The following is a 27,347-nucleotide window of genomic DNA, read 5'->3' on the forward strand; positions in this document are numbered from 1 at the left end:
TTTAGGTAATTCCCGATCCATTCAGAAAGTATCGTTATATACGTAGGCAGTTTGGTGCTTAAGAGTTTAGGTTTTCTTTTTAAGGTTTTATTTTTGAGTAATCTGTATACCCAACGTGAGGCTCAAACTCACATCGGGCACTTCTGGAGTTTGAATCCGAGCTCTGGCACTTTGTAGCCATGTGCTGATCCCTGTAAAATGAGTTGCTAACATTTGCCTACTTATTAAGGCATTTTAAAGTTTAAAACCACATAAAACACTGGGAACAGTGCCTCGCATGAAATAAAGAGTAGTATTAATATCTTTAAATGCAGAGAGGTTTTATTTGTATTCTGTTGGCTACATGTTTAAATTATGAAATGTCCGGATGTCTGCCAGAGAAAAGAGCACCTAGAAAGCATTTTACTTCCCTGGTGTTTGTTTTTCTTGGTGTGTTCGGAGTGAGTGCCAAAAAGCCCTCTATCTCCAGGATTTGGAGGATTCTGGAAGCAAACGTCATAGTGAAGTGTTGCCATGCGCTGTTGGATTGATGCCTTGCTCTTATCTAGGGGTCTAGGTGACACCCCCACCCCCACCCCCACCCCCACTCAGAGTAGTTTGGGAGGGCAGGCAAACAGGCTTAGAGGTTTGGGTGATTCAGGCAAGGAATGAGGCTTGCTTATCGCGTTCTCACAAAAATGAAACTTTGGGAAGATTCAGCCCAGTTTTTCTCTGTCACCCAAAAAATTAACTTAGGGATCAGCAAACCGCAGAAACCTGCCTTGGGGACCAGAGCTCTGCATGAAATGGCGCTTTCCGTGACAAAGCAAGCAACACCCGTGGAAGTGATACACTTGACTCCGGAAGCACTCGGGCTGGGCGCCAAACTTGAGTTCCTAGTCGCGAGGTTTAAATTTGCCCCGTGACCACACTGTGATAGGTGGGTACAGGTCCACGTCAGTTCCTATCCCCCACTGAGCCTGGGCTCTATAAAAGGTCTTGCGCCCGGCTTTCCCTCGCAGTTGCTCGAGATCTCCCGTGCTGTTTGCGACTAGCTGGAGGTGAGCAGCAGGCAGCCACACTAGAGGCAACCCGCCTCTAGCGAGGCGGCAGGAGCAGGTAGGTTCCTGGCGGGGCCGAAATGGGTGCCGAAGTGGAAACAATCTTGAAGCTCATCCTAGTTCAGTGGACTTCGTTAAAATCAGGACCACCATTGTGCCCTGACTGTCCATGAACCTGGGGACTGAGATTATGGCAAAATATTTTGCCGGTTTCCACTTTTTAAAAATGCTTTCAGAAGAAGCAATTTTTTTTTTTTTTTTTTTTTGCGATTGAACTCTGCTAAAGCAAAGATGAGGAATGGCGGTGTGGAGATCCCGCTGGGGGAGGTGGCGTGCTGTTGGGAGGGGGTCATCTAGGTCTGAGTAGTGGAAGACTGGCTGGCTGAGGGAGATTGGGGTGTGGGGGGAGGTGGAGGGCTGGTGAAGGCATAGGGGCGTACGATGCCTGGTCCCGAAAGGCCAGTGGGCCGATTGAGGTCAGAGTAGGGGGGTGGAAATGTGGGCACATGGAAGGTGGGTAGGAGTGCAAGCGGTGGGTGAGGGGTGCCTGTTCCGCCAGCTGCAGCGAGAGGGGTGTACGGGTGCCGGCGAGTGTAAGCTTTGAAGCTGGATTGGTGTAGCATACAACTCGCTGAGGGTGGGAGCGGTGAGGGTGGGAGCGAACAGGGGTCTGGGTGGGTTGGTGTAAGGGCTGTAAGGCCACGTGGTGGAGCTGGGGCAGAAGGTGGGTGGGGTGAGTGGGGGTGTCAAGGCCTGATTGGTGCAAGACTGGCTGGGGGTGGAGTCTGGGCCTGTTGCTAGAAGACCTCCTGGGGTTTGGGGAAGGGCGAGAGGGGGGGGGGAAGGGGGAAATGGAGTGAGTGGAGGTGTCGAGGCCTGATTGGTGCAAGACTGGCTGGTGGCGGAAGTGTTGGGGGCGGGGTCTGGACCAGAAGAGGGAGCTGGGGTGTGGGGGTGAGTGGAGGTTTGGAGGCCATTTTGGTGCAAGGCGAGGCAGAGGCAGAAAGCGAGAATAGGGAGATAAAGACATTGAGGGAAGGTGGAGAGCCGTTGAGGGAGGGGGTGACCTAATCCGGTGTAAGACCATTGGGAAGTGGGTACGGGAGGGGGAGAGTAGAGGTTGGATGGTGGAATATAGTGCCCTGGTCTGTGTAAGACTGCCTGGCAATAGGAGTAGAGAGGTGGAGGGGCGGGAGAGGGTAGAGGACTCGAAGCCTGAAGACTATCTGAGGCTTTACGCAGCAATAGGAAGAGTGCAGGTGTGAGGGAAGTGGCGGGCCAGTGCGGACGTGGGGAGTGGGAATCCCCTTTGGGGGCAATATCCCTGAGCCAGGGACTAGATAGTGGGTGCTAAATCCTTACAATAGGAGAAAAATTTCTCTGGGAGCTGATAAATGAATGATTGTCTTCCTTTGCACATCTCTATAATGTTGGGGTGACTGGACATCAGAAGCTGCCATGTGCTTTGGGCTTTTTTTTTTTTAGGTTTCATTTATTCATGAGAGACAGAGCGAGAGGTGCAGAGACACAGGCAGAGGGAGAAGCAGGCCCAATGCAGGGAGCCTGACGTGGGACTCGATCCTAGGTCTCCAGGACCATGCCCTGGGCTGAAGGCGGCGCTAAACCGCCAAGCCACCTGGGCTGCCCATGCTTTGGGCTTTCTGATTGATCTGCAAAGAACCTTGGCAGGGCATGGTGGGAGAGGTGGTGGTACACCCTGTCTCTCGTTTTCTCCATCCAAGAAAAGCCTGCAACAAACATTTAAATACATCTTATTTCAAAAGCAAAGCTTTGGCTTTAAATTAGGGTGACTAGGCTGCTCAAAGATAGATGCGGAATGTAGAAATGGTGGTTCTGGGGGCGCCTGGGTGTCTCAGTCGGTTTAGCAGCCAACTCTTGATCTGAATTCAGATCTTGATCTCAGGTTTGTGAGTTTAAGCCCCACATTGGGCTCCATGCTGGGCATGGAGCCTACTTAAAAAAAAAGTTGGTTCTGGATTTTGGCTTTCTTTAAAAAGTATATTTTTGTCTTGTCTATAGACATGGACATGTCCGAAGAAGCCGGCCAATCTAAGATCCAGGATGATGATTGGTGAGATTGGAAAAATTCTGTTTTCTCTTAGTTTAATCCTACTTGTGTTGGCAAAATGACTCTCAAAAAGTATATGTTTCTTTCATTTCAAGTCTGCAAAGTGTGTAACTTGGTTAGTCATAAAATGAGAATTGTAAAAAGGGATCTTAGAATCATACAGGTATGAGTCCAGCCTCTTAATCAATGCATGAATCCTTTATATAAAGTCTCTGTTAGTGGCCAGGAGCATACAACTCCATGAAGTGACACAATGCATTGTTGAGTATGTATAATTTCTAAAAATTTCTTCATTCAAATGAACTTAAAACTTAGGTTACTTCCATCCCATTGTTCACAGTGCTGCCCTCTAGAGATACACAGATGAGGTGTTTTTTTTCTCCATGTTAAGGAGGTGTTTTTTTTTTTTTTTTTTTTGTTTTTTTTTTTTTTTTTTTTTTTTTTTTTTATGATAGTCGCACAGAGAGAGAGGCAGAGACACAGGCAGAGGGAGAAGCAGGCTTCATGCACCGGGAGCCTGACGTGGGATTCAATCCTGGGTCTCCAGGACCGTGCCCTGGGCCAAAGGCAGGCGCTAAACTGCTGTGCCACCCAGAGATCCCTAAGGAGGTGTTTTAAGATAGCTGTCTTACCTCTTAAGTTTTCTCCCCTGAAACACCGCCCTGATTTCCTCCTTCACAGGTAAGCTTGTAAGCACATAATAAGGGAGAAAGTAGAAACCGTAGAACAGATAGTCTGGAAATAGACCCAAATACCCAAATATAAAAATTTAGCTCATGATAAAAAATGACATTTCAAATCAGTGGGAAAAAGATGGATTCATCAACAAATAATTTGAAGGTAATTGGCTAACCATTTGGAAAAAAAGAAGAATTGGATTACTTTATCTTCCTTATAACAAAATAAATTACGCATGGAGAAAATATTTAAAAATAAAAAGTGAAATCACTAAAAATATTAGAAAACCAGGTGGATTTAGTTTCCAATTATTTTGGGAGGGGAGAAAGCCTAATTTTGATATCCCACAAAAGCATAAAAATGACAACTGGAAAAGTATTCATATTACCCATGATAAAAAGCTATTTTTCTTAGTCAACAAAGAACTTTTATAAATCAGCAATTTAAAAAAGGTAAACACATGAAAAATGGCCAAAAGATATTAAGAGGTAGTTCTCAGGGAAAAAAATACATTTGGCCCATAGACATATTCAACTTTACTTACATTTAAAGAGATGAAAAAAATTTTAACAAGATACCATTTTTTTTATACCAGATTGGCAAAGATTTAAAAAAATCAGTAATAACTGGAATTGGCAAATTTGTAGGAGAACAGACAATTTCTTATAGCCATTGTGGAAGTATAAATTGGTGCAACTTTTTTGGAGGGCAGTCTAGAAATAATCAAAATTTTAAATGCCCATGTCCTTTGACCCAGTAAATACTAGGACTATTTCTTTTCCTGTTAGAACAATTTTATTTCTGTATATACATATTCATGTATACTTAAGTGCATAAATGTGGTTTTGTCATACGTTCTTTCTGTGTATTCACGCTTAACTTGATGCCTTTCCCATTTCTCCCCGTAACTCATGTTTATTTAATCATATATAGACATACACAGGCTGATTTGGTCTTTGTTCAGTTCTGGGGAAGAAGGATGTATGACTTTATTTTAAAAGCTGTGTGCATTTGACTTGTGCTGGTATGTGCTTACGTTTAAGAAGAACTTTCTAGAAGAATAAATAAGACGTTGTTTATTCCTGGTGAGTGGGACTCTTGAAGGAACAGGGACAATGTGTTCCTTTTCCTCACTCCTCTTTTCAGTATTCTTTATCACTCAGAAAACTATCTGGTAAACATTATAACAGGATAGTAATTAAAATGAAAGGAGGGATTAGAAAAGGAAGGCAGTGAACAAACATTGGAAAATACATAAATAATAAAAGGAAATGCTAATTGCAATGTTATGTGCCTATTAAATGAGCAAATGAAAAATACTTAATCCTATTCTAGTAATGTTGCTGAACTGTACACTGATCTAACCCTTTGAAAATGATGACGCACTTGTACCAAGAGCTATTTCTTTTGATGAATTTGACTTTTGGGAATCAACTTTAGGGAGATCCAATTTATAAAAGTAATTAAATGCACAAAGATGCTTGTTGCAGCATTCAACTGAAAAATTAACGTGTGTTATCAAAAATGCACAGGGTAAAATACTAAGCTCTCTCCCTGACCCTCAGTCACTCCCAAATAGTGCCCTGAGTGGATGGTTGGCATTAGTTCTCCTGAGAAGTAAACTGACAGTCTGGTTTATTAGTTGGTCACTTGCACATTTGTTTAACAGGAGTCATTCCTCTAGCATTTGATGAAGAGTCGAGAGACCTGAGTTCTGGAAATGATACCTGTGAAGACCAGATCCTGGAGTTCTGGTTGGAGATTGCTCTTGAGGCTAGATAGTGACCAGCCAGGCTCTCCACCCACCCTTACTGCAAGTCGGGACTGACCATTAAGGTTTCAGGATCTGGGCACTGTGTGTTCATTAATGCAGATGACACTATTAGTTTTTTTGTGTGTTCGTTTTTACTTTGGGCTGACTCCGTACCTCACATAACCTTCACAGAAGGTTCGCATAAATGGGCATGCATAAATAATTTTTTAACTGGAGAAAATTGTTGGTAAGATCTCATAAGCAAAGTCTTTTTAAAAACAGGGTTCTGTGAGGGCGTGGGTGGAAAATAATTAAAGGGGTCCTTCGAACCACTTTTTGAGATTCGTCATTCTTTTATTCAACCAAATAGTCGAGTAGTGACTTTGTACTGAACAGTATGAAACAGGTATACTTTTAAATCCTTGCATGGTTTGGTTTACTGTCTGGGATGAGAGTTAGAAACATGTAACCAAAAAAAAAAAAAAAAAAAAAAAAGAAACATGTAACCAAGCCATTACAGTATAGTGTGATAAATGTAGTGATGGGGGAGAAGTACATGATCCTGTAGGAGAGCAGACATTATCTTGTTTAATTTTCACAGTACCCTGTGAGGTAAGTGGTTCTTTTTTTAAAACTTAAGATATATTTATTTTAGAGAGTTGGGGGCAAAGGGTGGGGGGAGAGAATATCTCAAGCAGACCTCCAATGAGCACAGAGCCTAGCGAGTGCTCAATCTCACGACCCAGAGATTACAATCTGAGCTGAAATCAAGAGCCCATCCCTTAACTGACTGAGCCACCCAGGTGCCCCGAGGTAAGTGGTGGCTTTACAATTGAGGCCCGAGAGCATAATTTATAGAAGTCTAGGTGAGAGGTGATGGTGGCTTAGGGGTAAGGTGGTAATAATAAAGTTGGAAAGATTGGAATGAATTTAGGATATATGGTAGTTTATCAATTCTGAGGGGTTTTTTTCCCCCGCAGTTTTGAAATTGGGATGCATCACATGTTTAATAGCATGTCATCATTTGCTAGTGTTTTCTTTTTTTCTTTCTTAGAGGTACATATGCCTTAGGTTAGGTGAGTTGTATTCTAGAGGTAGAGCCAATAGATCTTGCTGATGGATTTGATGTGACAGGTGAGAGAAAGAGAGAAATCAGGGGTGATTGGTTTATGTTGCTGGGTGGATGGTGGTGCCATCAGCTGAGATTGGAAAGTGTCCTAGAAGAACAGGATTGAGGGAAGAAATCAGGAATTCTGTGTTGGCTCTGTGATGTTTCAAATCCTTAGTAGTAAATGTCTAAGAGGTTACACAAACAATAGGAGTTTGGTGGAGAGTTCGAGGCTGGAAATACAAAATTGGGGGATGTGGGGTCTAGGGATAGTAGAATGAACAATCTAGAAGAGAGGGGACAATAACGCAAAACAGTATAGAAAATTCCAGGAATAAAATCCTTGAGAAGGCTGGAGGGAGATGAGATCCACAGTGCAGGGGAAGGTTTGGCTGGAGACCATGGTAGAACATTGTGTTCATTGTTAACTCTGGAGAAAAAGTTGGGCATAGTTACAGATAGGATTCGTTGGTGGGAGGACGAGGCAGTTTCTGTCTGATGGTTTTATTTTCCAGGGACTCATGAGACAAGGTCATTCACAGAGTGGAGGAGGTTTCTGCAGTTTGAAGGCAGAAGTACTACTGAAATACATACTGTAAGGGGCAGGGGACTGGTTTTCATTGATGAACCAAAGCCCACTTAGTACCCTCTGATAGCCTGGCTGCTCACTAGTCTTTTGTAGCCCAAGATTCTTTGTTTTGATGCTACAACAAGATAGACAAGCAGAAATACCATATTTTAAAAATTACCAGGGGCACCTGAGTGGCTCAGTCAGTTGAGTCTCCAACTCTGGTCTCGGCTCAGGTTGTGATCTCAAGGTCCTGGGATAGAGCCCTGTATCATCAGGCTCTGCAGTCAGCATGGAGTCTGCTTGATATCTCTCTCTCTCTCTGCCCCTCCCCCTATGTGTTCTTGATCTCTATCAAATAAATAAAATCTTTAAAAAAAATTAAAACAATAAAAATTACCATTATGCTAAGTTAAAAAGAACTTGATCACAAAAGAAAAATGGGTCACCTAGTCGGCCAGCTATTGTAGGTGCTCAATAAACGTTAAATGAACAAATGGATGAATGAACCACAGATGTACCCACATTTCATTATAACTTTTTCAAAAAATTTTCAATAATTACCAAGGGAATATGGATGGGTCCATGATAAAAATAAATACAGAAGCATCTCTGGTGAAAAGTGAAAAGTCTGCCCTCACACATACCTGCCCTCCCATTCTTCTGCGGTAATAATGAATGATGTTGGTTCTTCTAGATCTTTTCCCCTAGTCCTATACAAGCATACACTCATCTTTATGGTGTATGGGCCCAGTTTTAAAGGGGAGATCTTCTTTGGATCCTAGAAAGTTTTTGAAGGTTCTTGAGTCATATATTTTCAAAGCTTCTAATGTGATTTCTTAGTCCTTTTGTGGTAGGGTTCTGGTGAAACCAACTGGCTTTTCCCAGGTGAGTATGTTCTCTAATAACCATGACATGAGCTTTGCAGCACTTGTGAAGGACTTGTACTCCTGGCAGCAGATTTTACTTAGAAAAGGTACCTAACCAAACTTACCTCCTTTTTGACTATTTCTTCCCTAGAACTTTCCTTGGACTGCTTTTCCCAATGGTTACTATCCAACCCAGAATTCAATGTTTTATCTTCAGGGATTAGAGTGTAACCTTTTGTGGTATGTCCCTGATCCCTCATTTCTTTCATCTGACCTCTAAATATGTGTGTGTGTGTGTGTGTGTGTGTGTGTGTAACACAAAAGTATGTAAAAAGATAGATATGAATCACGTTTTAGTTTGTATATGGTGCTATATGCTGTATATAGATAATAGGTTTCAAGGTAACCCCGGTCATGCTTTGGCCCATACCTGGGAAACCATACACCCAGCAAGAGTTTTCTTTGCTGATTAAAAAACAAAACAAAACAAACTTAAGGCCTTCTACCAAGTATGTCAGTCCAGTGTACAGTGATTGATAAATGAATAGGAAATTGGGATCCCTGGGTGGTGCAGCGGTTTGGCGCCTGCCTTTGGCCTGGGGCGCGATCCTGGGGACTTGGGATCGAATCCCACGTCGGGCTCCCGGTGCATGGAGCCTGCTTCTCCCTCTGCCTGTGTCTCTGCTCTCTCTCTCTCTCTCTCTCTCTCTCTCTCTCTCTCTCTGTGTGTGTGTGTGTGTGTGTGTGTGACTATCATAAATAAATAAAAAAAATTAAAAAAAAAAAAAGAAATTGAACCAAGGGGGTGAGCCAGCATACATCTTGAAAAAACTGATAAAGGTGTGTAATCCATCCAGTAACCAACCTCGAGGTTAAAATGAGAGCCCTCAAGAAGTGGTTAGGGTTACCTTGACACGTAAAACCTTTTAACTGTTAGTCCACCTTCTTTAGCACTTTTAGTTTCCCATGTGAGCTCTGTATCGCACTAGCTATTGCTAAAATAACCTATGTTAAATCCTAGATTGTAGCTGGGCTCCAGCACTGAAGTGATGCTTACTGCAGCATGACTTGTTGGAGCCGGATCGTAGATCCATGTCAGTGGATATCCATTCAGCTGCAATCTGGAGAGCTGAGGGATCCCAAGCCAGAATGCGCTTTGGTGTCACCTCAGGCATTACTGTGCAACTATAAGGGGCCAGGCAGCCTGCCATGGGAAGGCCGGGAGAGGGGGTGGAGGGGTGAGTGCTAAGGTCTCTGGCATGTTATTAGGGGGGAGCAAAGAAGCAAGAGGCCCCAGCATCACAGTCTGGAGCAGTTGCAGCTTAGAAATCACCCTTCATTTGCTTCCTGAGAAATGGAGTTCAGCATTTGTCCTTCTGATTTTTGCCTGTAATCTCTTCATCATTGAGTCCTTTCACCTGTGGCCCATTTCTCAGAATTCACTTTCATATCTTTGTTTTCTTATTTTTTCTTAAAGATTTATTTGTGTATTTTGGAGACAGAGAGAGTGGGGGTAGGGAGGGGCCGAAGAGAATCTCTGGCAGACTCTCCACTGAGCGCAGAGCCTGATGTGGGGCTCCATCTCACCTGAGATCACGACCTGCGTAAAGACCAAGAGTTGGACATTTAACGGACTGAGCCCCCCAGAGAAGCCCTCACTTTCACGTCTTTTTTTGAAGATATTATTTATTTATTAGAGACAGAGACACAGGCAGAAGGAGAAGCAGGCTCCATACAGGGAGCCTAATGTGGGACTCGATCCCTGGTCTCCAGGATCACACCCTGGGCTGAAGGCGGCGCTAAACCGTTGAGCCACCAGGACTGCCCACTTTCACATCTTTTAAATAGAAATAAATCACTTGGCAGAAGACAGGCTTCTCGCCAGTGGCCGATGATAACTAACATTGTTTCCCTGTCTTTGATTCTGCAGTAAATACTGAGCACCTTGTTGCTTCTAATTTTTCTTCACCTCCCCTACTGTGATGTTAATTTTGTAACTCCTAAAAACCTTTTGCATTTCAGAAACACTGATTGGTGGTTCTCTCCCTGTGAGATTTGGACTGTGGGCTTGCCATTTGAGGTTAATTGCCTTCCTTTATAACTGTGTATGTCTCATTTTTTGCAGTTGCATTATTATTGTGGACTCAAGCAGTGATGGAGAATTTGAGCCCTGTAAGTAGAGTCCCCTCAAAGCATCAATGTCCATTTCAAGGTGTAACTTAATCCTGTCTCTGTGGTGATGACTGAAATGTAATTTTGGACATTTGATGTAAGCTGGACCAGGGTTTGTCTCCCCCAGGGTCTCTCTCCAGATTGGTGAAATGATTATTTCCCTGCTGTTAGGAGCAGAGGCAGTTCTCTGTGCTCACTTTCCAGTTTGCTACCTTGACTTTTTCATTTTAGGCCTCCTTTTATTTCCTTGGGGTAGGGGGATTTAAGAGTCTCCCATCGATTTTAACCAGCCCTAACTTCTGGACTTTGGCTTTAGGGAGTTAAAGATGGGGGTAACCAGATTTTTACCCTGCTTCCTGACTCCCTCTTTTTTTCCCTGATTTAGATGCAACCAAAAGGAAGGAGCAGAAGGGGAATGTCAGGTGAGTAGGAAAAGTAGTGAAATTGGACATTTTTTGAGGGATGACATTGTGGGTAAGAAGATTTGAGAATAAACATCCTGCTTCCTCTGCACACTGTGTTCAGGGTTATAGTGGGTATCTGATCTCACAACCAGGTTCAAGTATTAAGTTCTTTATGTCAGGCTCATTAACTAAATTGGTTGGTTTCTTCCTCAGAATGCCTTTGTGATGATCTGTCTTCTAACTTGCCTTCTCTACTCCTTTTGCCCTTGTGGGCCAAAGGGGTGTTGCCCACCTGCCGGACTATAGGAGGTGCTAAGAAAAATTACTGGAATAAATCCAAAATAGGATGCTAGTTAAGTGACGTGTCTACATTGACTCCTTGAATTACCGTAGTGGGTTTGTTGAGGTATGGCATATAACAAAATTCACTCTTTTTTTTTTTTTAATTTACGATAGTCACACACACACAGAGAGAGAGAGAGAGAGAGAGAGGGGCAGAGACATAGGCAGAGGGAGAAGCAGGCTCCATGCAGGGAGCCCGACGTGGGATTCGATCCCGGGTCTCCAGGATCGCACCCTGGGCCAAAGGCAGGGGCTAAACCGCTGTGCCACCCAGGGATCCCAATTCACTCTTTTTGATATACAGTTTGATGAGATTTGACAAATGTATATGGTAGTGTAAACAGCACAGTCAGAGATGCAGGATATTTCCATCATTGTCATTCATGTTTTACTTCTTTTTAAAAAAGATTTTATTTATTTATTAATGAAAGACACAGAGAGATAGGTAGAGGGAGAAGCAGGCTCCATGCAGGGAACCTGATGCAGGACTCAATCCTGGTACTCCAGGATCACGCCTTGAGCCAAAGGCACACGCTCAACCACTGAGACACCCAGGTGTCCCTTTTATTTTATTTCTTTTTTAAGAGATTTTATTTATTTGTTTGAGAGAGAACAGGTGGAGGGAGGTGCAGAGGGAGAGGGAGAAGCAGATTTCCCACTGAGCAGGGAGCCTGACAGGGGACTCGATCACAGGACCTTGGGATCATGGCCTGAGTCAAAGACAGATGCTTAACTGACTGAGCCACCCTAGTGCCCATTCTTTATTCTTTAATTTTTAATTTTTTGTAATTTGACAATATTTTTTATTTTTCATTTTTAAAAAGATTTTATTATTAAGTAATCTCTACATGTGGGGCTCAGTGAACCCTGAGATCAAGAGTCACATGCTCCTCCGATTGAGCCAGCCAGGCACTCCTACAATATTTGTGGGTAGCACAGGGGTTCTGCCGAGTTTGGCTCCTGCCCAAGCAGTCTGTCAGAGTGGTGCTGGTTTTGGGGTGCAGAGAATGGTACCCGGGAGAAACCTCCCCACTGTCAGGCTGAGTCTCCCAACTCTGGCCCTCTACCCTTCTTGGGCAGCTGGATCTCAACCCTCATAAAGAAAGCTGGCAATTAACTAATGGAAATCAGCATTTCCCTAGTCCTTTTCTGCCTTGCACCTGGACTGCTAGAACATATGCCCTCTGACAGCCCATTTCACTCAGTACTTGACAGATAACCCCTTTTGAAAGGATTGAGACAGATGGAATGGTTTGGTAGAAAGATGGAAAGTCAGGAATAAGGATCGAGCAGTTCCAACGAAGGGGAACAGAGTTATCACAGGAAACAAGCCAACAGACCATTTCTAGGTGACTACATTCACGGTAGAGGAGTCAGGAAAGGCCGTGGAAAGAAGACTGCGGTGCTTATGTTTGTCTTTGGTCTTTCCCTGTCCCATCCCTCAGCTATGTGGTGATTGACTCAGACTCTGAGGATGAGTACTTCAGTGATAAAGTGAGATCTCACATATCTGATATGAGCAGCGAAGGTCGGTATACTCCTTACTAACTGAGGGAAGTGGCTGAGCTCTGCAGCCCCATAACATGGTGGTTTTGGGATACAAGGCAGCAAATGTTCTATTCTAGCTTTTCCCTGGTGGCTTCCACTGGATGTGGATATGGCTGGATTCCCCACCCCACCCTGGTGAATTTCCAGACACAGAAAAAGCTGTTCTTGCTGGTTTAGACCTTGGCCGTCCCCCTCTGTAGAGTTCTTACCTACCAAGCAAGCGTTATATATGGGGCCCTAGGGTGGGAAGGGTGGGGAGAAAAATCAGGAACTGACACTTAGGAAGGTATGAAGATCTCTCTTCTATCCCTCTCACCCCGCTGCCACGACACTTTTCCTCCTGTGTGTGGGAATGACAAAGCAGGGAGGGGGTTAGGTGAGAAATGTGGGTTCATTTTTTCCAGCCTGTTGGAGACTTAGGTAGGTGATGGGTCTGAGTCAGCCCACCGCGACTTCTCAGGGGAACCCTTGCTTGCTCCAGCTAGCTGTTTGTCTTTGCCTTTCACTGTTATCCTCATATTTTCTAGAAATTTTTGTTTTTCTCAGAGCTCAATAATCTGAAGTTGAGTGTGTGGCAGGGAGGTGGAGGGAATATATTTTTATGTGATTATGTCTCTTGAATTTCAGATGAGATTCTAGATGTGCTCTCTGATAATGAGGAGCAGCGGCGTCCTGCCCAGGAGGCTCCAATACTTATTACTGATGATGATAGTAGTGATTTTGAGGGCCCTGTGCTGATAATAGATGAGGATTCGTGTGATCAGGGCCAAGCTGCCTCAAATGGAAATGCGATGGATATCTCTGATGTCTTCCAACACAATTCATCTCATGGTGTTGGTGAGCCAAATCTTGGTGAGAATCTCTGCCAACCACCAAATGTTGCTGAGGCTACAGTGGAGATTCCAGATGAAGAGCCCACCCCTGTGGTAGAACAACCAAGGAAAAGGAAGAGTAAAACCAAAAATATATGTGTGACACCTGGTAAGCCATTCAAATCAAGGATGCCTGACCTATTGAATACATCTCGCCCCCCAAGTGCACCAGCTGTGCCTGCCATGCCTTCCCCCTGGATAGGTCTGTCCTGTCAAGTCTGCCTGTCCTGCCTACCAACCTTATTGCCATTTCATCTTTTTTTTTTCTTATTGCCATTTCAGCAACTTCCTCATGGCTAAGGGAGACAGCCATCCTATTGAGAAGGATCTTTCTGGAAATGGGAGAGGAACACCCACGTCTTGATTTGCCATTCCCTCTGCCTGGCATGCTTTCTCTCTGCACTTTTTGTCCTGAGGAGATCCCATTTTTCTTGGGGCCCAACCCACTTGTCAGTTCCTATAGGAAGCCAAACATCAGAGATGCTCCTCCCTTCTGGGTCCCCAAGTTCTCAGATCCCATCTCTACTGAAGCACTGATGACCCGGTTGTCTTAGAATATGTTTCTGAAGCTGTCCCCCATGTAGACAGTGAACCTCTTGATGGGGCAGGACTCTTACTCATTTTTAAGTCTCTCCCAGGGTCTGCCCTGCTATTCACATGATAGATGTCTAATACTTTTTTTTTTTTTACATAAATGAATGAATGACACTACTGTTACAGAAGTCTCTGGCTAGAGCAGTTGGCAGTATATGGGTGCTAACCAAAGATGGAAAGATTTGGCTTGTTTATTGAGTGGAGGTCTTGCCTAGAATCTGAGCCACTTCCTTTTTTTTTTTTTTAAGATTTTATTTATCTGAGAGAAAGACAGCAGGAGCAGGGGATGATGGGAGGGGCAGAGAGAGAGGGAGAAGCAGACCCCTTGCTGAGCAGGGAGCCCAATGGGGGGACTCCATCCCTGGACCCCAAGATTATGGCCTGAGCCAAAGGCAGACGCTTAACCACCCAGGCGCCCCTGAGCCACTTCCTTTGAGCAAGTGTGTGAGCTATACCATAACATTCCTTATACTTCATGTGCCTCAGTTGTCTACACAGCCTAACCTCTAGCAGCATGCTCATGTAATCTCATTACATTCCTTGTACCTATGACGGACTCCTACCTGGTGTCCTCTGCTAGCAGCTCTGGGATTCATGTAGGAAGAATCGTTGACACGGACCGATGGAGAGCATGCAGACTTTAGACAGTTTCTGTTTCTGGATGGTGCTCTGGGTGTGGCTGTGGGGGCTCCTCCCAGGTGTACCTCTCTGCCAATTGCTTGATGGGACTGATTTTCAGGGTACAAACCAACTATTGTCTTTTCAGCTGTGAGAGCATCCAAAAGGCGTGCGCCTTCGAAGAAAAAGCCTGGTGCAGGGAAAATTGAAAAATCCAAGCCTGGGTACGTACAGTTCATGTTAAACTGCATGGGAATCAATTGTACCATTGTCCTGTGTTAAGCAGTCCACTGGGCTTAAGAGAGGGTCTTCAAGGGGATGAAGGAATCTGGTGGGGGAGGGGGGCAAGGTTTCCATCCCTGAATTGGGAGGGGTGTAAGAGCAGCAGCAGCAGGAGGAGGAGATTGATCCCTGTACTTTCTCCAGCCAGGCCGGAGCCCTTTTGCTCCCACAGTAGTTCTGGCCTTTCCTTTGTCCTTAAACTCAGATCAAAAAATGGTATGTAGCTGAACATGAGACTTTTCCTCAGGCTGAATACTGCCTGTCGGCATGAAACCAAAGTGAATGGAGCCAAGATGGTAAGAAGGCAGAGTGGACATATTCCCGTCCAATGGAATTGGAGGGAGGGTGGTCAAGATCGCCTTCCAGGTTTTCCTGGTGCTTTGGCCACATCCAGTTACTCCTACTCCCTGTATGTGTTCTTACACATTTCAAAAGCTTAAACATTAGGATGAAGTAGATGGCTTGTAGTTCCTTTATCTTTATGAAGCTAGATGTAATAGATCTATGTAATAGAACCTGAGAACAACAGATCATTTAGCCCAAAGACATGTCAATACTGAAAGGAAGCTAAAAATGAACATGTTTTTTTGTTTGTTTTTGTTTTTGCATTCAGATTCCAGGAAGTTCTCATCTTTCCTCTTAAAAATGGGATGTAGTAAACATAACGTTCTTTGTTCTAACTTGCATCCAGGACTAATAGATACTTAGATCTGATACTTCGATCTGTTTCTTGTGAAACAAGGGATGTATTCGAAGGACTGTTGATTTTATTTTCACCTGTATTCTGGAACAATAAATGCATCTTAAAGCAAGGAGAAGGACAATGTGTCAGGCATGGGGGAGGGGGGGCAGCAAAGCAACTTGGACCCAGGCAAAGAGGCTCTCTTTGTTTCTGCACCTCTTGCTCGGTGAGGCAGCCGATGTAGTTTTATGTTAAATGATCCTTTTGGTAGTTCTATCTTAGATGGATCCCTGTTCAGCAAAGTGTCTTCTCTGGATTCCTAGATACACAGTATATAAGCTGCTTTTGCCTCTAGGCACACATGCCTCAGGTAGCACCCGGGTTGCTTGGCTATGGTGTGAGCAGAGAAAGCATATAAGCTGCCCCTTGGTGTCATCCTCGGCGTCCTCCAAAGGAGGCTAGTCTGTTAGGATGCCTCACTGTTGCTTTGGCGCTTCCTGTGGCAGCCTGTAGGCTTCCTGTTGTGCTTCACATTGTTCCTGTGTAGGCTGCTTGCTGGTCATGGTGTCTGATGTACCTGCTTGGAGTCTGGTTGGGTCCTCTGATGTGGAGCCGCTCTGCCTGCAGTGAAGTGGTACAGAGACATCGAGGGTTAGGCGAGCTAAGCCACAAGGCCTGCTTGATGTCAGCGCCAACCCGGGGGGGTCCCCATTCTCTGCTGAGGCCTGCAGATGGTTTGGGCTTTCGCCTGCTACCTTCTCGGATGCAAATTTGCTTTCAGAACAAAGTAATTTGAGGCAGCTGGCATTAGTCACCATTATTGGGCTTTGGGGTGAGGACCCCTACTTTAAGCTGCCTTGGCCTGGTTTGGTTCTTATTTCCTCTCCCAACCTCACAGATGGTTTATTTTGTGACTTAGCGGTTCACAAGTGTCCTGGCAAAATCTTAGTCTCCAGGGTTCTGTGAAGTCAGAAACTCCACGTACCTGTGTCTGCTCCTGTTTTATCTTTCCAGCCCTGTGGCTCATCTCCTGGGACTTGGGGGTTGTTGCGGCCAGGAGAAAAGGGTGCAATGAACAGTTATTACAAATGTTAGTCCTTCATGCACTTAGCATGGAAGATGTGCTCAGGTTAATTGGTTGGAAATGTGTTACCTTAGTTTAATATCTGCCCCAGGAGAGAAGGGAAGCAAGATGGTGGATACAGGAAGAGGGCCCAGGAGTTTTCTGAGTCTCTTTCCATATGACCTGTGTGTGTGTGTTTCTCTTTTTTCTTCCCTTAGCCACACACAACTCAGTTGAACTTACTTTTGCAGGAGGGCTATGTGCAAAATACCTGGATGTTTCTTGCGTGACCTAGAAAATGCAAAGCAGTATTCTGGAAGGAATTTCAAGCAGAACAAGGACAGCCTGGTCCAGAAGATCTACACCCTGTTTAACAGTTCGGTCTTTGATAAAAAGGTATATTTGATGAATAAGCACTGGATGAGCCCCAGATATATGCTCTTGAGGTGTGCCGATTGGATATTTCCTGCTGTGGAGAGGTGTCAGCTTAGATGGAAAGATGATGTGTGCATAGGTGAAAGAAATAAGAGAGTGTCTGTGGGTAATCATCTGTGGTACAGACTATTACCGGCACGGAAGATCAGCAGGGGCAGAAAAAAAAAATCACTGAGAACCTGAGTGGTCAGTAAATAAGATTGCCTGCAGGAAGTAAGACTTCTGGTTCTTGAGGGATGGTAGGTGGAGAGAGCAATAGTGGTGGAGGAGAGGGCGTGTGTTGATCCTTAACTATCTAGAAAGACAGGCTTTATGTTGAAGAGTAATGGGAAGGAGCTCTGTGACCCTGGGCAAGCCCCTTTCTGCCTCAGTTTGCCTCATCTGCAAAACGGGAGCAATGATAGTATCCGCTGCTTCACAAAATTATTGTTAGGCCTTGGGAAGGTAATACACCTGAAGTACCTAGAACAGGGCCGTTGACATAGTAAGCAATATAAGTTGGGCCATTACTTGGTTTCAAGAGCATAGGACTTAGGTAATGGAGGGCCTTGGGCATCAGGTTGGCGGAGCTTAAATTAAGATCAGTAGGCACCACTGCACAGGGATGTGATAGGACATGAAGTGGCTGCTGGGAAGAACTTGTCCAGAACGTGGGGTGTGAACTGCATCAGAGAGAACTTGGAGGCAGAATCTAGAGCCTTGGCGGTCATTAGGGTTTTCAGACTTAAGTATTTCCGCTGATGCAACCATCTGCCAGGCAAGTCCTCCAATCTTTCTAAGGGAAAGTGCCTTTGGGGAAGGCACTCCTCATTCCTCATGACTGTGGTGTTACATCCAGTGGCCGATCGGGGGACCAAGGTGCATGTGCAATTTCAGCTTCCTGCTCTTACACATGGGGCTCCACCTCCCTACCTCAGCAAGTTTGCACTTCTCTCCTTGGCTGCCCTGACCTGTGTCCCCAGGCAGCGCAGTGCAAGTCCTGCATGCCTGTGCCCTCAGCCCTTTCCCTTGGGTCCCAACTGCCTGTCTGTTGTTTTCACCTGGGCTTCAACCTGGCTTTTACGCTCCTTGGGATGTTTCAATTTGTGGAGCTCTTGATTGAATAGTCTTTGGTTGACTTAAAACTGCTCGCTGACTCACACACTCTGCTTGCTGTTTTGTTCCCAGCTGCCTGAGAAGATAGATATTGGCTGGAACAAGAAGATGCTGAGAACTGCTGGCCTATGCACCACTGGTGAGACTCGTTACCCGAAGAAGGAGCGTTACGCGAAGATTGAGATTTCTCTGAAAGTCTGCGACTCTGCAGGTGACCAAGGCAGCTTTCCTTGTGGCACAGGCACAGGTTACTCTTAGGAGCTGGTCTTTTTTGGCAGCCTATGCCATAGCTTTATCTGTCATTCCTGGGTAGAGAGGCCTGCTGGGCATTGCTCCGAGGACATTATTTTTTTTTTCCTAGAAAAAAAAAAAAAGATTTATTATTTATTTAAGAGGGTGAGCGGTGAGCATGAGCAGGGGGAAGGGCAGAGGAAGAAGGGAGGGAGGGGAAGGGGCAGACTCCCCTTCCCCCCAGAGCGCAGAGCCCAGACCCTGAGATCAGGACCTGAGCCGAAACCAGGAGTCAGAGGCTTCACCGACTGAGCCACCCAGGCGCCCCTGCTCGGAGGACATCATCAGATGTCTTGCCATCCTTGAGAATCCAACTTGGCCATCTTTCCATTGGGCTAACTCTCTCTGCAGCTAGCTCCCCCTTGCCAGCGGTAACATCTCCGTTCACCCAGTAACTGAGGTTCAGGAACCCCCTACCCCCTACCTTGCTTAGCTTAGCCAGTCACCAGAGCTTCAAATTGCTCCTCCACCCTTATTCCTTTGCCTCCACCCAGGCATGGGCCCTCGGCACCACGCTCTTCATCTTGCTCTGTTTGGTCTCCAGCACGCTGCCACATCACTTTTCTGCTTAGACACATAGGGCTCCAGAGTGCAGAGCCTGGCTTTCCAGGCCTTCCAGTCTGCCTCCCTCCACTCTGCACTCTGCTTGGCCATGTATGTCTCTCAGTACGCTGCTGCCAGCTGCACTCCAGCCAAACTTTCCTTACCTTGGCTTTCAGAACGTGCCATACACCTTCCTGGCCTCAGCCTTTGCTCACATTTTTTACTGTACCTAGAGTGGCCTTCCAGACCTTGCAGAGCCAGCCAGTTGTCAAGGGGCCGGCTCAGATCCCATTTTCTCCCTGGAGCTTCTCCTGACTGAACCCTACAGCCATGGCCATGGATCCCTGCTCTGTCCACTTCTGTTTATGGAGGGTGGAAACTGGGGCTTGGCTGGATGTATTTCTAGTAGCATCCCACAAGAAAATGAGCACGTTTGAGCTGTTCTGAAAAGACGTGCTCACCTAAGGTCTCTGACGTCAACAAAATCAGTTGAAGTGGGTAGAAATGTTACTTTTCAGTCCTGGGAAGCCACCACTCCTGCTTCCTTACATAGGCTTATAGGAAATGGCTTTGTGTGTGGCATGGGCTGAGAGTCTGGGGGTAGTTGGTTAGCAGACTGGAACGAATTATTTTAAGTGCTATGATTTTTTTTCGTAACCTCTTCTAAGACCGACTCCGGGATACTTTGATCCATGAAATCTGCCACGCAGCCTCCTGGCTATTGGATGGCGTCCGTGATTCTCATGGTGATGCATGGAAGTATTATGCCAAGAAATCAAACATGGTGCACCCAGAGCTGCCCATGGTCACCCGCTGCCATAACTACAAGATTAACTACAGGATCCACTATGAGTGTACCCGGTGCAAAACCAGGTAAGACCCTTGGCCTCAGATTTTTCTTCAGTGATGCTTTCTACCACAGCCTCCAACTATTTCCTTGTGATTTTGTTAGTACGTGGCCAGCTGACTTGAGTGAACCTTCTCTGTTCCTTTCCACCTCCTCTTCCTCCATGCTCTCCTATGTGGAGCCAGCTTGGCCTGCTGCCGCTATTTAGGTGTCCCACCCACTCTGAGAGGCCACAGGAAGAGTCTCAATCTAGGCCCCAGGCCAGCAGCTCAGAAAACATGCTGAGGTGCCCGTGACTGATATCACGTGATATCATGTACCTTTATCATGTGATGTCTTTTTCCTCCATAGGGTTGGCCGCTACACCAGATCCTTGAACACTGATCGCTTCATCTGTGCCAAATGCCAGGGACCTCTGGTCATGCTGCCGCTAACTCGAAAGGATGGGACCCCCATTGCGCCCCATGTGAGACCCTTTGCTAAGTATGTGCAGGAGAATTATAGAACCATTAAACATGAGACGGAAGGGATAAGCCATGGGGATGTGATGAGAAGGCTCAGCAAGGATTATGCCATTAGGCAAGGGCGGGATCGGGATCGGGATCAGGATCCAGATCAGGATCAGGATCAAGATCGGGATCAGGATCAGGATCATTGAGATTATCTGGGAGTATATTCGTGTGGGCTGAGCACCCTACCGCTGAGAAGTTTTAGAAAAATATCTGTTTCTGCTAAGTGACGAATAATAAGATTTAACCCTTTTCATTATAGCCTCATACTGTTAGTGATGATTGTTCTTAAGCAAGGATTCTGTTGATAAGCATTTTGTATCCTTGATGGTACTCACAAGCCCTTTGGGTATATTACTTAGATTCCATAGTTTTAAGACATAGAACATAAGTGCAAAAGGCAAACTGCATTTTTGGGAGGGGTGGGTGGAAAACATGAGAATGATGCTGGGAAGAGAACCAGTTTTAAAGGCAGCATTCTCAGGACTGGGGCTGCCAGCATATATACCTAGACATAAAAGACATGTTTCATTAGTTTAGTTGCTCTTGATATTGAGTAAAGCCATGTAAGCCAATGTAACCATTCATTAACCCGCCCCCCAAAAAAACCAATAAAATGTTTTCTGCAATTTACTGGTTAACGGAGTCCATTCATTGGCAGCCTGTGCCTAGCACAGAACAAACCCTCAGGTCTTTTTGTCCAAGACCCCGGATGTCAGAAGTTGTCCAGAACGTGTCTGTGAGAGCACTCTGGGCCGTTCCACTGTTCTGGGTTTCTCCCTGATTTTGTGACTGTCCCTAAGCACCTCAGTGCTTCCTGCATGGAGCCTGCTTCTCCCTCTGCCTATGTCTCTGCCTCTCTCTCTGTGTCTCTCATGAATAAATAAAATCTAAATAAAATTGTCCTGATGTAGGACTCGATACTGGGACTCTGGGATCATGCCGAGCCGAAGGCAGATGCTTAACCACTGAGCCACCCAGGCATCCCTCAGGGAGCCTTCCTAAATAGTTCCAGCCCCAGGGCTCTGAGCGCCATGTTCCCCGTGTGCTACACGTTTGCCTCATGACCTCAGCTGTTGGGTATTTATTGCTACTTCTCACCACATCGTCCCTGCTGGCTGAAGCTTCTGGAGTGCGGGGACTGTCTTAACTCATGTCTGAAGGCCCTTGCCCCAAATCATGCCTAAACAGAGTCTGGCAGGTCCGGTAACTGTTAGCCCACACCCATGCACCTGGGTGCTTCCCTGAAAGGGGCAAGAGTACCCAGGAGGGCAGAGAGGAGGCTCAACATAGCTGTGAACACAAGCAGCGGCGCTGGCTGGCACAGCCCTAGGGCCAGGCAAGGAGAACAGGAAATGCATCCCTGAAGTTTGTGTGCCGGGGTGGCTCTAATGATGTAATGATGCACGACTGACCTCCCTGGTCCCAACAGTCATGTTTATTGAAAAGTCGTAAGCAGAATTTTAGACATGACAATTAAACATGGAGCAACTACAGAGATCTTGGGGACCACAGCTACAGTTGCTGCTGAGTTTGGGGGAGGGCTGGGCCAAGTTCCCATAGGGGCAGCCTCTACTATGCTGTTGGCTTCATACTTCCTGAGCCGGGAAAGGCCAAGGTCTGGTAACTGGATAAGAAGGGCGGTGGGGCCCCAAGGCAGCAGTGGGGTGCTTTCTGGAATGGCAGTGGGGCTTGGCAGCTAAGGAGCAGCAATGGCGTAGCTCCTAGAGCTAGCGGGGGTTGAGGGTGTGGCCCCCCAGGAGAACCAGGGGTGCTGGGGCTGCTGGAGAATCCCAGCGGCAGCTTGAGGAGTAAGGCAACAGGGAGAAGGAGGGAGGAACATGGAGGGTGGGGGTAGGCAACCAGGCTGCTCAGTGAAAGGAGAGGCCGCCCCCTCCTCCCCACTCCAGCCTCACAAGCCGGAGTAGGAGGCCTCTGTGGTCTCGGACCAGGATGACTCCCGGCGGGACGATGTTGGATGCCGCTGGTGCCCTCTATGGTCGGGGCAGCCCAGGCGCAGGAGTAGCGTCCACATTCGCTCTCGGAACTTGACACCCACAAAGGCGTAGAGCAGTGGGTTGAGGCAGCAGTGCATATAGCCCAGGCCTGAGGTGACAGACTTGGCCACATCCACACGGCTTTCTCGGCCACAGTTGCGGTCCAAGGCCCCCAGGTCCATGAGGGTGTCTACCAGCACCACTAGGTGGTAGGGGGTCCAGCAGAGGGCAAAGGCCACCACGACCACCACAACCAGCCGCATGGCCCGCAGGCGCCGCTGGCCCCTGGAGACCAGCAGCACGGCCAGGATGCGGGCATAGCAGTAGGCCATGACCAGCAAGGGCAGTAGGAAGCCAGCAACGAGCTGCAGCCCACGCAGGGCCGTGCGGCCCACCTGCGGGAAGTTGTACTGACAATGCGTGGCATTGAGGCGCTCGTCGCGTTTGGCTGACAGGAAAATGAAATCTGGGATGGCAAAGAAGAGGCAGAGCCCCCAGACGACCACACAGGTGAGGGTCACGCGGGCTGGGGGGCCCCGGCGGTAAAGCTGCGTGGCGTGCACGATGCTCAGGTACCGGTCAAAGCTGATGCAGGCGAGCAGGAGGGCCCCCGCATAGAAGTTGATGTTGAACAGGGCCCCGGCCACCTTGCAGAGGCCTGATCCGAAGACCCACTGGACGGCAGTATCCACCGCCCACAGGGGCAGCGTGAGCACTAGCAGCATGTCGGCCACGGCCAGGTGGAGCAGGAAGGTGTCGGTGCTGCTCCGCGCCGCCCGCTGACTCAGCAGCACTGCTGCCACAGCGCCGTTGCCCAGAAGCCCCAGCAGGAAGAGGAGGCCATACAGGGCGGGCAGGAAGGCACGGTCAAAGTTCAGGCTGATGTCCTGCGGGCAAGGCGGGGAGGCACAACAGGAGTCGCTCTCATTCTCGGCATAGTCGTAGGAGGAGCTACAGTTCTCCAGGAGGTAGGTGAGCTCCGAGGCTTGGAACACCTGGCGTTCACTCATCTGTGGAGGGAGGCGCGGGGCGCACTGCATGAAGGCCTGGCGGTGCTCCTTACTGCTTGGAGCGCAGTGGCTCTGAGGAGCTCCTCTGTGAAAGCAGGCCCCAGGCCTGGGCCGTCCCCTGGAACCGTCCCTGCCTTTCTTCCAAGGCTTTGCCTTTACTGAACTCGGGTCTGCCCAGCCTTGGACCACCCTTACCACCGCCACCCTTCTCTCTCACCGTCTTGGGCCATCCCATCAGCCCAGGGATTGTGGGCCCCAGAGAGGGCTTCCCTCCCAGGTCAAGAGCCTTCTCTGCCCCCTCTCCTCTCTCCTGGCTCTTCCTGGTTGGCCAGCTAGCCCTTCTGTTTTCCGGGCCACACCTAGTTTTACTACCTTCCTCCCAGGCGCCTCCCTCCAGTCCCCCCTCCCAGTCAGCCACTGGCCCTCCACTTCCCTCCTTAGTCCTTGCCTGGGGACCCCCAACTTCCTGCCCCTATGGGGCCTCTACACAGAAGCACCCCCCCAATCACGTGCTTTTTGCTCCCATTCTTCCCTTCCCAAACTCCGAGGCCATCTGCCACCCACTGGGGGCTCCCCCACCAAGCTCTAGTGGAAATATTCCTTACCCCGTGACCCTGCAAAGCTGCCCCCTCCCCGGGCTGCAAGCCTTCTCCGTGTCAATTTGGTCCCTCATGGAAGAGTAAGTTCCAAGTCATTGCTGAAGGAAGCCTTAGAGGCCATCCAGTGGTAAGCCTCTACCTCCCGCTTTCTGCAGATGAGGCACCAAAGCCAGACAGGAAAGGGGACTCGCCTGTGGTCATACATAAGTGGGGGGCCAAGGTGGGTTCTCAATTCCCTGTCCCGGGGCTCCTTCGGCCACCACCCCTGCCTTTTCTATCTACTCACGCAGCCCTCAGGTGGCCCTGGCTCATGGGCCAGCCCTGACTTTCACCTAGTGTTCTGAGTGACGTTCCCCTAGTGTCTCCACTCTAAGCTGTGCACCGGACCCCTGGGCAGCAGCACTCACCTCAGGGACCATGGCTGGGCTGGTACTCTGGCTGTAGGGCTGTGTGCCGCCTGCCCCCTCTGCTTTGGTGCTTGTGGTCAGGAACCTACACTACACAGAGGAAGTGAGGGTTTCACATGATTCTCGGCAGCAACCTCTTCCATGGGGTTGTCTGTACCCTATCTCAGACCCGAGGCCCCGAGAGTTCTCATTCCAGTCATCCTCTGCCTGGGCCAGGGGAAGCTGTTCTGGAGTAATTGGTCACAAGCCTGGGACCCAAAAGGCTGGGGCCATGGGGAAGGGCAGGTCCTCTGCGGGGAGATATTTGAAGGAGCAGCGGAGTCTGGGAAGTGGAGGGCAGCCCTGCTGCCAGTGGGGCAGAAGCTGCTTCTCCTGCATTGGGAGAGTCAATGCTCAGTGCACTGGAACTTGTGCTCCTCGGACCCAGGCTGGAGCAGATCCGGGCAAAGTTGCAGATTGCATTGCTAATCGTCTTAAGGCTGCAAAAGAGCTTAACTGTCTTTAAAAATGAAAATGAGGGGATCCCTGGGTGCCTTAGGGCGCGATCCTGGAGTCCGGGGATTGAGTCCCAGGATCGAGTCCCACATCGGGCTCCTGGCATGGAGCCTGCTTCTCCCTCCTCCTGTGTCTCTGCCTCTTTCTCTCTCTGTGTGTGTCTATCATAAATAAAAATATAAATAAATCTTTAAAAAAATAAATAAATAAATGAAATTAATTTTGTTCATTTATTTTTAAAGGTTTTATTTATTTATTTGAGAGAGAGAGGGAAAGCGTGAGCCCAAGCAGGAGGGGAAGGGCCAGAGGAGAGGGAGAAGCAGGCTCCCTGGGAGCCCATGACACTGGGGCTCAATCCCTAGGACCCCAAGACCATGACCCGAGCCGAAGGCAGATGCCCAGTCGACTGAGCCACCTGGGCAGCTCCCCAAAATGAAAATATTTCAAAGCAGTCTATCACACTGAAACTAGTACTCCACTATTGCCCCACCCCACTAATCACCAGGGGACCAAGAAAGGGAACTACCTACTAGGCATGAGACTGGTATGTGCTAGACAGTGCTTTAGGCGCTTTCTCTGACACAGCCTCACTTAAACCACACAACTCCCCTGTGAGGTGGGCGGTTATCCCCATGGTTAGTCCAGAATGGGGAGAGACCCTTCAGCAGACCCAACAATTAAGGCTGTGTGGTGGGAATGAAACCACGGCTTCCTCTCTCTTTACCACTCATCCCACTGCCTTTGGTGTTTTTCAGTGGGTAAACTGAGATATAGTCATGCAGTTAAAAACAAATGACCCAAAGCTATATATTTTGATGTGGCCACAGCTGGAAAAATCCAATGACAACATGGTGGAAAAGGCCAGTTGCATAATATCATGTAGAGTTGGATACCACTTACGTAAATTCTAGAAACCACACATATGAAGCAATACCGTGTTGTTTGGGATGCAGCTGTTTGTTCTAGGAGTTTCAAACCAGGGCTGGAGGAGCACCTGGCTGGCTCAGTAGGTGGAACACACAGCTCTTGGTCTCGGGGCTGTGAGTTCGAGCCCCCACGTTGGGTGGAGAGGTTACTTCAAAAAATGAGAATCTTCACAAAAAAAAATTAAAAAAATAAGACAGGGACTGGAGATCCTAAAAATTCACAAGAGCAGTCGCTTCTGGGGCGAGAGGGAGAATAGGGTTGGTTAAGAGGTTGGGCCCTCCTGATTTCGAGGGAAAGCTGTAAACAGCATCCATGGCAAGAGAGTGAGCCCCTTCCCCACTTTCTGTGGACAGAAGATGTGACTTAATCGTTGCTCTAAAGAGCTTGTCAGCTGCAAGTTCTGGGCCACAGGGAACTGAGGGCCTGACGGATGCCAGGAGAAGCACAAGTGGACAGAACTGGTGAGTCCAGGTACCTCGACACTTAAGATGGGTAGGACTTGGCACCGGACTTCCCACAGAGTGAGGAGGGAGGTTCGGAGCTGGGACCACAGTTTCTGGCTGCCGGCCTGTGAAGAGTTTCCACTCACAGGGTTTTACATGTGAAAGAAGTGAGGATGACAAAAACCTCTGTCTGTTCCACTTAACAGCAGGTCTTGTGTTCTGCGCAGATGTCCTTCATCCCCTTTTGGGTATTAAAGGGATCTTTTCTTTATGAAATGGCAGAAGAAATAGCCAATAGACCTGGAGATAGCTTGTGTTGGCCCAAGTGGACGACTGCCTGGGGTGGGGTGGCTCTGCGTCGAGGTTGGAAAGTCACTGGTCTGTGTGAAATTTAAAAGTCTAGGGATTCCTGGTCCCTTTCCTATGCCCCAGTCCCCATTGGGCACATGGGGACAATGATCCCCACCTGTGTGATCTGTGGGACCTTGGACAAGGGACAGAGCTGTTTTGTGCTGGTCCCTCCATCAGGGTGGTTCTAAGATGAACTGAGCTCAATGGAGCTCACTGAGTTTGGAAGGTCCCTTCCAGGGCCCAGCACGTGATAGGAGCCTGGCGGAGAACGCCGAGTTGAGAGGGATGTTGGCCACACACGTAGAGTGACTGGGAGCCTCTCAGGTCAAGGGAGCCCCGGGATAGAGTGTGCTGCCTTGTGGGGCATGCGGCGGTGGTAGGGGGTGTGTGCGTGGTGTGTGTGTGGGGGTAGGGGGCAAGGATTTGGCCTCCAGAAAGGCTTCCATGCCATGTAAACTCAGGCAAATCATTTTGCTTCTCTGCCCCAGGTTCCTCATCTGAAAAGTACAGATATACACAGTCCCCATGTGGAAGGGTTGCTGTGTGGACTGTGAATGGTACATGGAGGTGCGTGGCACCCAGTAGGTGCCTGGTGAGCAGCAGGTTTCTCCTCCTTCTGGTCACTTTCCAAATCAGCCTCTCCAGGGGCCTCAGGATGGCAGGGCCATGGTAGGCTCCTGTTCCATGTCGCCACTCAGATGCCTCAGAAGTGCCTT

The 27,347-nt window shown here is 47.7% G+C and overlaps 2 protein-coding genes across 3 annotated transcripts; one reads left to right on the forward strand and one right to left on the reverse strand.

Moving 5' to 3' along the window:
* Nucleotides 1–984: 984 nt before the first annotated feature.
* Nucleotides 985–21,035, forward strand: GCNA (germ cell nuclear acidic peptidase). Its single transcript, XM_072744900.1, has 11 exons — nt 985–1,040; nt 3,081–3,132; nt 10,231–10,277; nt 10,663–10,699; nt 12,469–12,551; nt 13,199–13,552; nt 14,804–14,879; nt 16,934–17,078; nt 18,285–18,423; nt 19,715–19,919; nt 20,245–21,035. The coding sequence occupies exons 2-11, from the start codon at nt 3,083–3,085 to the stop codon at nt 20,549–20,551; spliced, it is 1,443 nt and encodes a 480-aa protein (XP_072601001.1). The 5' UTR covers nt 985–1,040; nt 3,081–3,082; the 3' UTR covers nt 20,552–21,035.
* Nucleotides 21,036–21,822: 787 nt separating this feature from the next.
* CXCR3 (C-X-C motif chemokine receptor 3) lies at nt 21,823–24,484 on the reverse strand. 2 transcript variants are annotated; one of them, XM_072744899.1, is made up of 2 exons: nt 24,416–24,484; nt 21,823–23,409 (listed from the first exon to the last, which is right to left on the reverse strand). In XM_072744899.1, exons 1-2 carry the CDS (start codon nt 24,425–24,427, stop codon nt 22,315–22,317), a joined length of 1,107 nt encoding a protein of 368 aa, XP_072601000.1. In that variant the 5' UTR covers nt 24,428–24,484; the 3' UTR covers nt 21,823–22,314. The 2 variants fall into 2 exon arrangements, with proteins under 2 accessions (XP_072601000.1, XP_025838676.1); XM_025982891.2 differs by lacking the exon at nt 24,416–24,484 and having other exon boundaries at nt 22,178–23,589.
* Nucleotides 24,485–27,347: the final 2,863 nt, after the last annotated feature.

This window comes from Vulpes vulpes, chromosome X (genome assembly GCF_048418805.1).
Source record: "Vulpes vulpes isolate BD-2025 chromosome X, VulVul3, whole genome shotgun sequence".
NCBI lineage: Eukaryota > Metazoa > Chordata > Mammalia > Carnivora > Canidae > Vulpes > Vulpes vulpes.

What these genes read in the sequence shown, in the direction of transcription:
- CXCR3 (XM_025982891.2), bottom strand. Translation starts at nt 23,439, where the DNA reads ATGCAGTGCGCCCCGCGCCTCCCTCCACAGATGAGTGAACGCCAGGTG.
- GCNA (XM_072744900.1), top strand. Translation starts at nt 3,083, where the DNA reads ATGGACATGTCCGAAGAAGCCGGCCAATCTAAGATCCAGGATGATGAT. An exon ending in GTTCGGTCTTTGATAAAAAG is followed by an intron (nt 17,079 to 18,284) that starts GTATATTTGATG and finishes TTTTGTTCCCAG; the next exon opens with CTGCCTGAGAAGATAGATAT. An exon ending in TGTACCCGGTGCAAAACCAG is followed by an intron (nt 19,920 to 20,244) that starts GTAAGACCCTTG and finishes TTTCCTCCATAG; the next exon opens with GGTTGGCCGCTACACCAGAT.